At 34.3% G+C, this 11643-nt stretch overlaps 1 protein-coding gene across 1 annotated transcript; it reads right to left on the reverse strand.

The window, feature by feature from the left end:
* Positions 1-959: 959 nt before the first annotated feature.
* Positions 960-11366, reverse strand: LOC123661526 (RING finger and CHY zinc finger domain-containing protein 1). Its single transcript, XM_045596485.1, has 7 exons — positions 11109-11366; positions 9791-9952; positions 7063-7221; positions 5956-6138; positions 4871-4966; positions 4142-4227; positions 960-2400 (listed from the first exon to the last, which is right to left on the reverse strand). Exons 1-7 carry the CDS (start codon positions 11217-11219, stop codon positions 2244-2246), a joined length of 954 nt encoding a protein of 317 aa, XP_045452441.1. The 5' UTR covers positions 11220-11366; the 3' UTR covers positions 960-2243.
* Positions 11367-11643: the final 277 nt, after the last annotated feature.

The raw sequence follows: 11643 nt of genomic DNA on the forward strand, positions 1-11643 counted from the left end.
AAACATATAGAAGTCATTTTGCATTCTTTTTCACAAATTCTACTAAACTTTACTAACATCCGAAAAAGTAATAACAAAAACTTAAAATCTTAAGAAACATTATCTAAAAAAAAAAAAACGAGTTTGATTTAGACCACACGACTGAAGTAAAACTTCTTTACCACCTAGAGTAATATACGAAACGTAACTCTCTCTCTACCTTCACTAACTTATATCTCCTTTTCAACTTCCGTTTGCCTCGCCCGATCACACTTTTCGTAACGCTCCCATAACGCATTCACCAGCTTACTCTCCAAGTCAAGTTGGCGTAAAGAAGTTTTACTTCAAAATTCATTTCAACAATTATAACAGCGGTATTAGTAAGACGTAAATATTTAATTAATATGTTTACGACGTTACAGACATTCGAAGAGCACCTCTAAATAAAATAAAGAGTAAAATAAGAATACATAAAGTTAAACAATCATTATTATATGATAAAACTACAATTTACCAGCAGGGGTTAATTAGCGTTGAGTGAACCCAATATAAAGGTACAAGGCATTAATTTAAACTACATAAATACACTACATTCCGTTTCTAAGTTTTAAAGTCAGTCCAATACAAGCAATAATTTAGTCAAAAAATTTACAACTGAACTTAAACAACTTCTTCTATTTTACTGTTTTTTTTTTGTAACGTGGTCGAAATTCGACTATATTTAATTTAAATTATAAGTTTGAACATTATTAAGGTTCTGTTGTCAAAGACTATACTTTTGTAATAATAAACAAAAGAGTATATATGCGTGTGTGTGTCAAATACATGGTGTGTGTAATTTTTTTTTATTGGCTTAATGTATTTTTATGCATAATAAAAAAAAAAAAAATTCCTTCTCTATATAAACTATAAGTGTGCGAAATTTCATACTCGTCGGTCCGCGCAATTTTCGTAAAAAGGGGTACAAAGTTTTTGCTTCACGTATTAATATATAGATAGATAGATATAGCTTAGAAATAGTATATCGTGTCTGTGGTTTAATTTGATGCCTCTCTGTATAAAATTTAATTTCACTAAAATCCATTCAATATTTTATTGAAATCTGATCGATAATAATGTATCAAAAATGTGAACCGCTGTATACATATGTACTTACGAAGACTTTCATTACATTACGATTACAATATTATTTACAAAATATGATTAATTTTTAGACATTTAAAACAATAGTGACTACTTGACTTCTAAGATATTTGAAATAAAAAACATATTTCAGTTTTCTTATAAATTTCAATTTAAAAGACAAAATAAGGTGTATATTTTTTTATTTTGCAATGACTATTTTTTTTTTTGTTACAACTGTGTTGTTACCTAAATATTACTATCAAGTTTATTAAATTTAAAAGCATTATGTGCAAACTTATTTTATAATATTTTTGATTGGGCTTGTAACGTAAAAGTGTTAAATAAAGTCTAAAATTCAACAGTAACTAATTATCGCTTGATTTTAATATTGTGTTGTTATTACGCGTTGTTTATAAATATTTGGATTATCGAAAATTATTCACAACTATAATTTAAAAAAGTAAATGTGGTGTCAAACAAAATGTCACCCCCTATATATAAACTTTAATACCCTTTATTTTTAGTGCCCTATTCTCTACTTTTCTTTCTTAAAATGGAATTCTCGCTACAAGTCCAATAAATATTATCGTTTTTATCACAAAGTGCTATAATCTACCTAATTTATAGTATTATTGCTATTATGACGGATTTTAATATTATTATTATTTTTTAAAATGAGCGTCTCGATGTTACTTGGACGTAGAGTGGTTTGATTTAAATATTTTATTAATCATAAATTAATACTAACAAATTTATTATAAAATGAAGCATTTGAAGTTAAAGCAGATATATTTTAGGGTATGTTTTTAATATTAGTAGACCTTCAAACTAAACTGAAAAAATCAAGTCAGATTAGTCTGGTCAACTCACAGTAGTAAGGGTTGGTATGGGTAAGCCTTATATGACTCTGTTCTGGTCTTGGTAGTGGATTGATCTTCGTATCATTATACGAAGAATGACGCCTGATTAATCTGATTTGACTAGTTTAGTAGAAAATGTAGTAGAAATTGTTCTTGGCATAGTGCAGTGTTGGTCTGAGTATGTTCAAGGCTGCTTAGTATGGTCTGGTCTCGGTATACTACATACAACAGGTCTGAATATGGTCAGGCTTGGTTCAGACTGGTCTGGTCCGGTCTTGGTCAGGCCTGTGGTGGTTCATCTAGAGGGTTAGCGCGAGGTAGTTCATCGGTTCTCTCTTCTTGAGGTTCAAATGATGAACCACTTCTACTGGTTGAAGTTGATGTCGAACTGGATGTTGAAGATGCAGATTCGCATTGTTCAGAAGTTCCACTGTCCCTGGGAAAAAACAATATTCGAGTGATTTAGGTCATCCTAGTGTTTATATTAATAATAATTATTTAATATAACATTTTATTTACTTTATTTATTATAAAGTAAAAAAAAATAATCCTCCCCTCCCGGCGAGGAAATACCCCAAATTCTAGAAACAGAAGTTCAGTACGCAATAATGTCACAGAAAAACGAGAAGGCCCCAGGACCTGACAACATAACCAACGAGATGATGAAAGTGAATCTGCCAAAAACAATAAATAGACAGACCAACTTATTCAACCTTATCCTAGACACTGAAAATATACCAATGCAATGGACAACAAGCTCTATAATTCTTATTCAAAAGAAAGGAGATAGAGCAGAAATAAACAACTAGCGTCCGATAAGCTTAATGTCGAACATATATAAAGTGTTTTCAAAAATAATATTTAAACGCATTACCAAAACCTTGGACGAATCACAACCACGAGAAAAGGCTGGCTTGGCTTGGCTGGATAAAACAACTCATAGAAAAATGTCAAGAGTATAATGGACCACTGTATATGGCATTTGTGGATTATAACAAGGCATTTGACTCCGTTGGTGTTCTACCATTGCATATGGGAAGCTCTAAAAACTCAAGGAGTTGATAATAAATATATAAGGCTTATAAAAAATGTATACTCAAACAGTATAGGAAGAATAAAGCTAGAAACAGAAGGGAAGATGTTCCCTATACATATAGAGGCGTGAGACAGGGGGACTCACTCTCACCAAAGCTTTTCTCGTCTGTATTAGAGGAGGTCTTCAGGAAGCTAGAATGGGACCATTTTGGAATTAACATCAGTGGAACGTACTTGAACCACCTAAAATTCGCTGACGACATAGTACTCATATGTGATAACCCAGAAAATCTGCAGACCATGCTCCGAGATCTGGCCCAAGAGAGGAAAAGGTGGGACTAACAATGAATAAAACAAAGACCAAAATAATATCAAATAGATCCCGAATAAACATCAAAATAGAGGAGAAAGAAATAGAATATGTAAATTCCTATATTTACTTGGCCAAATTATTGCATTTAACGACCAAATGGACTCTGAGATAGAAAGACGGATTGCCAACTCATGGAAGAGACTCTGGACCTTGAAAAAAGTGTTGAAAGGCAAACAGTATAACATGGCCATAAAAAGAAAAATATACAACATATGTATACTACCAATACTCACTTACGGGTGCCAAACATCGGCAACAACATAAAAACAAGGCCAAAAACTCGTTACTTGTCAGAGGGCGATGGAACGAAGCATAATGGGTTACACTAAACGAGATCGCAAAAGGGCGATAAAATGACATAAGAAAAATAACAAAGGTGGAAGATGTTATATTAAAAACAAAAACCCTGAAATGGAGGTGGGTAGGCCACATACTCAGAGACACCGGGAATAAATGGACGAGGGATGTGTCCCTGTGGACCCCTCGATTCCACACCAGAAGAAAGAGAGGAAGACAAAGGAAGCGATGGTCAGACGAGATCAGAAGGGTTGCAGGCCCATTATGGCAGAGGGCTGCATTGTCTCGAGAGAAGTGGAAGGAGTTGGAGGAGGCCTTTGTGTCCCAAAGACACGCAGATATACAGATATGCAGTTAGCATGTACCCTTTTTGTAATATTGTCGATCAACATGAATTGTAAGAAACATTGTTAACTATATCCGCAATAAAGGTTTAATACTAATAATAATAAAAAATAATAATAATAATTACTTGTGGAATCCGTTAGTTTGACACGTGTTGTAGCCACCGCAGTGTTGACACTTCAGTCCGACCACGTGGAACTTTACTGTTGATAGCTGATAACAAAACAATAGCTTTCAATACTTATATAGTATAAAATCACTCAATCAGTTAATCCTGTGGTGAGTAAGGTGATCACAGTTCCTAGTCCCCACTAGATAGAGAATAGTCCGGATAGGGTCGGCAACGCGCTCGCGATGCTTCTGGTGTTGCAGGCGTCTACAGGTTACAGTAATCGCTTACCATTGTGTGGGCTATATGCTTGTTTGCTGACCAAAAAAGAAGAAAGATTTGATATATTATTGTTTTTAATTGATACACACAGACACCACTGGACCGATTTTAAAAATCCTTTTACCAGAAGAACTATCCTATCACTGAGTGACATAAGCTATATTTTATTGGGACAAAAAAGAACAGCCAATATACAGAAATTACAAAACAATGAAAAATTCTTAAAAAAAAAACTTGAAATTACATGAGTTGTGTTATACGAATGTTGAATGAAACATATAAAAAGAAGAATAAATTCAACGAATCAATTTGCATGTAACATTTTTTACTACAATTTTCACGTGGATTTTGAAACACGAGAGTGAGCACTTTTTATTCGCTTGTCTGACTACTTTCTACTTCTTGAATAGTTTTTATATTTGGAGTGTAGCTATACCTTGAATGCTTAACGTATTAACATTCTACCTTGTGACAATCCTTGCACAGTATAGTTGTCTTGTAGTCGGCATACTCCGGTGGCATTGGAGTCGCTGCTACCTCAGAGTCAAGGTAGTTCCACAACTGTGACAAGTATCAAATGTTAAAAAGTAAGAAAATTACGAATTTCTTAAACTACTTTGGTGTACAACTGTTGTGTTGTAGCGGTGCGAGTAGTCGCCTAAAACACCGATGGTTTGCTAGTTCGATTTCTGCTCGGGGTGGATTTTTTTATTTGTACAAATATTTCTTTCCGGTTTGTCTGTCCTTGTGGGTCTCCCCACCATGCCTCGGAGAGCAAGTTAGGCAGTCGGTCCTGGTTGGTATCATAAATACCTGATAGCGATCGTTACTCATAGTATATATCCACCAACCCGCAGTAGAGCAGCGTAGTGGCCTACATGGAGAAAGAAGCCTATGAGGCAGGCAGAATGCATAAACATGTCATATACCTACGTCGTAGCTATCTACATAAATTGAAGGGCTATTAATTTAATGATTGATTTATTAGATTTAAAAACATGCGTATGTATAGAAATGAAAATGAATCGCTATACGTAAGGCTCGAGATCGACTGGACGAATTTTGACCAATTTTTTTTTCTAGTTTTCTAATACTTATAAGGTTCTTATGAAATGGAAAATTATGAAATTACACAGACTTGGAAAATTCAGAAAACGTTACAATTATTTCAGCTGCACGTCTTTGACAGTTTGAAAAATAGGACAGCGCCTGATCCTACAACTACAACGCCGTCGAACACAATAAAATGAAGTGCCCTAAGGAAGTGTAAGACAGGTTGGACTTACTTTTTTCCACATACCACAAACAGTTTCCTTGGACTACTATAACAAATAGCCCTTCAGAGTATAATTTATACTAATATTATATAGCTGAAAAATTTGTTTGTTTGTTTAAACGCGCTAATCTACTACTAACTAATGGTTCGAATTGATAAATTATTTTTGTGTTTGATAGCCCATTTACCGAGGATAGTTGTAGACTATTTTTAGCTTCAAATTAACGCTTAAGGAACCGCAGGGGACAGCTAGTATTAGTATCTATATACTCACATTAGTCATATCAATCATGCTAGTCTGGCAAGTAGGACAGGCATAGTGTCCAGACTTGAGCATCTGTTCGAAGCAAGGTCGGTGTAACAAGTGTCCACAGTCCGGGATGTGGCAGGGTATGCGAGACGTGTGTATATCTTCCAGACACACTGGACAGTTGGATCGGGATACATTCTCAACGCACTGGAAAATCAATATATTTTCTTTATTGCACTTAAAAAAAAAGCAAGTATAAGTCATATTTACAAAGAAAGTTGGCAAGGGCAAACTTATTCATATAAGAGATCTCTACCTACCCATGGTGGTCAATGATGATAATGTGGGACATTGTAGTGCAAAAGTGATTAAAAATAATTATAAAGTTATACAACTAATATATAAACACATGTATATTGTATAAATACATTCATACATATCGTATATATTAACTGATGTCTGAAATTACCTAACCGATAGGTATAGGTGTCTCCAAATATATGTCAAGGTAAAAGAAGCTAAATCAGACAAACTGAGGATTTCCTAATAATTTCTTTACCCAAGAGTAACAAATTGTTATAATTCTTTACGATAACATTACGTTAATTATGGTTCTTGCTTTTCATCTTTTTTTGAGTTACGTCACAGCAGAAAAGATTATTCTCAATATCTGGAGACGCTTGACTGGGGAAGTAGATCAATCAACTGCATTCCTGCGGTGAGTAAAGTAGCCAAAGCTCCTGGAGAGGGTCGGCCACATCTACAACGACTTTCAATGCTCCTGGTATTGCAGGCGTTTATAGGTAATGGTAATCACTGAACATCAGATGGGGGCTTACGCTTGTTTGAAACAAAATATGGAACAGCCCGACTGGAGTAGTACCTCAACCTTATAGAAGATCACAGCTAAATAATACTGCTTTCAAGCAGTGTTGTTCCCGATGAGTATCCTGTGAGTAAGGTGACCAGAGCTTCTGGGGGGAGTTGGGGGTACGGTCGGCAACGCGTTTGCCATGCTTCTTGTGTTTGCAGGCGTCTATAAGCTAAGGTAATCGCTTACCATCAGGTGAGTTGTACTCTTATTTGCCGACCTAGTTGTATAAAAAAACTCTAATAATATAAAAAACTTACCCTATGACCAACTCTCTGCAACTGCATAGGCAGGCACATGTTACAGCGTTCGCAATGAAAGAACTTGTCACGACCTCCCACACGACAGATACCGCATCCATCACAGTGGTACTGCTTCTTATCTTCATCGTCGAACAAGTTGCATATGAGGCATGTATACTGGAAATATAACAATAATTGTGATTCAAAAGAAAAAACAACTAAACAATGAAAAGAACCGGTAGTCTGAAAATAGTCAATTAAATAAATATGCATTATTAGGAATAACTCAAAAACTCATCGTTAGATCTCAATCAAATTTAAATAGGACCACACTAGAAGGACCAGCTTTTGTAGGTAATGCACATTAAAAAAAATACAGTTGAAATGAGAGCCTCCTCCTTTTTTGGAAGTCGGTTAAAAATATAGGAAATAAAAGCAATAGATTGTTCAAATCTGCCATGAAGTATTGTTTGACAGAGTGACTCTCTCAGTAAATTATCAATTTTTAATTTTTTTGCTTAGCAATAGTAGTTTTTTAAATACATAGTTTTCAATATAATTATAATTAGAAAATGATGATGAAAATAAAATTTAAAATTCAACATTAGCCAGAATACTCAACATTTAAAGCATATAGCTTATGGTCTATCTTTCTTCTTTGTATATTTATGCAGGACAAAAAAAAATTAAATTAAATTAATTAATATATGAATAATAAATCATTGCAAAATAAAATATATTATATTTTATGATGTATTTATGTATGTGTATGTAAATATTTATGTATCTGTACGTATGTATATATGTGTGTGTATATGTGTATTATATACACTCACCGGCACGGAAACTTGGCCAAGTATAAAATTTGTGATAACTTTAATTTTTTTCAGTTTACACTGCAAATTTAAGCCAATTTTGATCGTTGTCCTTCCAATTAACGTCTTTAATACGTAATTAAACATAAATAATGTTTTTTTTAGTTTATAATGAAGTTTAAGCGCAAAATCACATTTACACAAAATTAAACACTGCAGTTTTGAGCACTAGTAATAAAAACTGTTTTAACTGTTTGATCTTTGGTGAGCTTTTTAATATCGCGTGTTTCCTTCTCTAGCCCTTAAGACTGCCTGCATTCGGTCTGGCATGCTTTGGATGCCATTTTTGATGTCCACTTGCGACAAGTCGCGCCAGGCAATCAATGCAGCATCTTGAAGCTGGTTAAGAGTTTGTGGTGTGTTCGATGCTGTTTTAATTGTCTTTTTTAGCTTATCCCAAATATACTCTATTGGATTTAAGTCGGGGCTGCGAGCTGGCCACTGCAATTTTTGAATACCAACCTCTTGAAGGTACTCATTTACGATTTGAGCGACGTGAGGATGTGCATTATCATGCATTAAAATTAATTGGTCATATCCAATAAACCCTCCAAAGGGTAAAACATGTTCTTGAAGGATATCCTCGACGTATCGTGTTGCAGTTAGAGCGTTATTGACGATGACCAATTCTGTACATGCATCAGAACTAACGCCACCCCATACCATTATAGAGCCTCTACCAAAACTCACTGTTGGAGTGCTACTAATCGCCAGATATCGTTCACCTTTCCTTCTCCACACACGTTGTCTACCATCAGATGCATTTAAAGCGATTCTGCACTCATCCGTTAACAAAACCCTTGCCCTTTGTTCATGAGACCGTTAGCATGTTCGCGGGCAAATTAAAGTCGAGGTGCTCTATGCTGTGGGAGAAGCTGTGGGCCACGGGCTAGTCTTCTTGCCCTTAAATTAACTTCCTCTATACGTCTTCTCACCGTACGCTCACTAACATTTACGTTCCTAGAGATTTGAAACCGCTGCTGGATCTCGACAGCAGTAAGGAAGCGATTTCTTAAAATCTCTAACACAATAAAGCAGTCGTCATGAGTTGACGTCCAACGTAAACCACCACTACCTGGTCTGCGTGTGCAGAGGCTAGTCTCTTGCTACCGTTTTAGTGCATATTGGATCGAAGAACGCGGTACATTAAGGGTAGTAGCCACTTCACGATGGGTTATACCTTGTTCGAGAAATGCCACTGCTTGTGCAATCTGACTTGGTGACAAAGGCATTTTTATGGATTTTTAGGCGCCTTTAGATGTTTATTTATCACAATAAAACCAAAGAACTTCGACAACTTAACACTCGCAAATTCCACAACACAATTCAAAACGTAGAGTTCGTCGGATAAATGACACGATTCAACTAAACTTCAGAATCCAAACCAATATGCCCGTCAACTCAGTTAAATATCCTCTTAGGAATAACGTAAACATTATTTCTACCCACTTATACAATAAGAAAAAAGTTAGACACACTTAAAAATTTGTTATCGCATGTTATGAGTTTGGTCAAGATTCCGTGCCGCTGAGTGTATTATATACTAAAATATTTACTTATTTATATGTTTTTTTTCTTGTTTAATATTTATGTAAGTCTATCATATTGTAGTTTTTGTCTATTTATTATTGATTTTTCTTTCTTAATTTGTGCACACCTCTAACCGCTGCTGTATCGTGTCCAGTAACCAAAGGTTATCTGGAAGAAATTGCTATTTAGATCGCCTTTGTACATCTTGTATTGTATCTTTCTTTATATGTGTCTGTATTTTGGTGTATATTAAGAATAAATAAATATATTAGATTAGCCATAACTTCTGGTAAACAAAAGCATGGGAGACACCTATTTCTATATATAAATTAAATTCATACATTGCCAAATCTCACTCCGCAGTTTACACATTCTGCTTGGACCTTCTGCCGAGTGTCACACTCTGTGCATATCAGCTCCGTAACCGACTTCCTGTTGAAATAGTGTTCTTCTTTCTCATCATGGCAGTATCGGCACATGTAGAACTTGTTGCAACATGGTGTCTGAAATTTAGAAATGAAGTATGTTTAAAGTACAACACAAAAACATAGCGTGGGACACCCTGGAATGACAATCTACGTGAGATTGCCGGTGGTGACTGGATGAGAACTGCGGAAAACCGAGATGTGGCTGAAGTAAAGTGTTTAAAGTACAAGATCATTTGTAATTGAGTATTAAAAATAATTAATTTCAAAACATAGGTATTGCTACGGAGTAAAAATTCCATAAACACACACTTTTGTAATACCTTACAGATCTTATCTTACAGACCACAAACCGAGCTAAGCCTGAATGTATTTTACGAGATGGAGCGACAGTAATTATGTACAATCGAGGAGTTTCATTCAACAAATAAAAAAAAAAAATAACCCTAACCTATCTAACTTAACAAGTACAACGTTAAACGACAGTTTCGTTAAACAAAAAAAAAAAAAATAACTCTAACCTATCTAACTTAAGAAGTACAACGTTTAACGACAGCTTCGTTTAACCATAAATTACACTCCTCGATCGTACATAATATCCTGGAGCGACTTTTATCTCAGATAAATATTTTGCAATAGGAAGTCTGGTAAATTACATCTGCTATAATAAAAATGTATTTAATGAATTGATTTATAGCTAGCTCGATAGATAGCTAGCTAGCTTAGCTAGAGCTTCAAATTACGCACAAAGAATTTCAAAATAAATTTATTTAAGTTTATATCTTTAAAATCATAAGCTAAGCTTTTTTATATCTCTGTGTGACTTAATTTTATCATTTCAAATAAATAAATTACAAAAGTTGTTGCAAATTAGTTGAGATATTAAAATTTAGACTAATTTGACAATTGTCAATTTTCCGTGTGGATGTTTAGATTTATTGCGAATATTAATGAGATGTTTTTTATGTTTATGGACATCTATAATACAATAGGTTCCTCAAGGAAAATAAATAACTAAACATTGTAATTGATAGGTTAAATTAAACAATGCATCAAAGATCAAGTTCAATGACATGCTTTTGTTTAGCTAAATTTGCGAATCATAGCTGATCTCGAGGTTTTTGCGTCGATGGATATAAATATAGACACGAGTGTTTGAACCCGGTAGCACGCTACTGACATATAAATCTACGTAAAAATAGCCTAAAATAGATTTATATCCTTTAAAACTTACCACAAACTTAGCTCTTCGTTTGTAATGAGCGCAACCAACGCGTTTTTCAGCGATTTCTTCGGTAACCACAGCAGATTCGCCATTAGGAGTATCGGAATTCGCTTTTGACATTTTTATTTACTTTACATCTAAAATACCTCAGAATTACTCACTGATAAATTTTCAAGGTTAGAAAAGATGTGATGAAATGGACTCTTTCAATTAATGTATTTTATTGGACGATAATCAACAATAATATGCAGTACATGACAGACAACGAGACTTGTCATTTGACATTTTGGCAGAGTTAACGTCTCGTTTTACGTTTCTGTTACTTGTTTCCTAAATTTATTAACAAAACTAGAAAGAGTTTCAAACATTTTCATTCAAATTGTGATGCATAATACATATTTTGTATGGCTGTATGACTATATATTAATATGGATATATAAAATAAATTACTTCTTATGAAATTACAGAATTAAAAATCAATGTTGTTTTTTACAAATTTGACAGTTAAGCGCAAAAATTCAAACGAAAATGAAATAAATATACA

The sequence above is a fragment of the Melitaea cinxia genome, chromosome 17 (assembly GCF_905220565.1).
Source record: "Melitaea cinxia chromosome 17, ilMelCinx1.1, whole genome shotgun sequence".
Lineage (NCBI taxonomy): Eukaryota > Metazoa > Arthropoda > Insecta > Lepidoptera > Nymphalidae > Melitaea > Melitaea cinxia.

Bases quoted from the DNA above. Each gene is read 5' to 3' on its own strand.
- LOC123661526 (XM_045596485.1), bottom strand. From the start codon at position 11,219: ATGTCAAAAGCGAATTCCGATACTCCTAATGGCGAATCTGCTGTGGTT. The intron at 7,222-9,790 runs GTATGAATTTAA...TTATATTTCCAG, and splicing joins GCGGAGTGAGATTTGGCAAT to TATACATGCCTCATATGCAA. The intron at 4,967-5,955 runs GTGAGTATATAG...TACTTGTCACAG, and splicing joins GCATGATTGATATGACTAAT to TTGTGGAACTACCTTGACTC.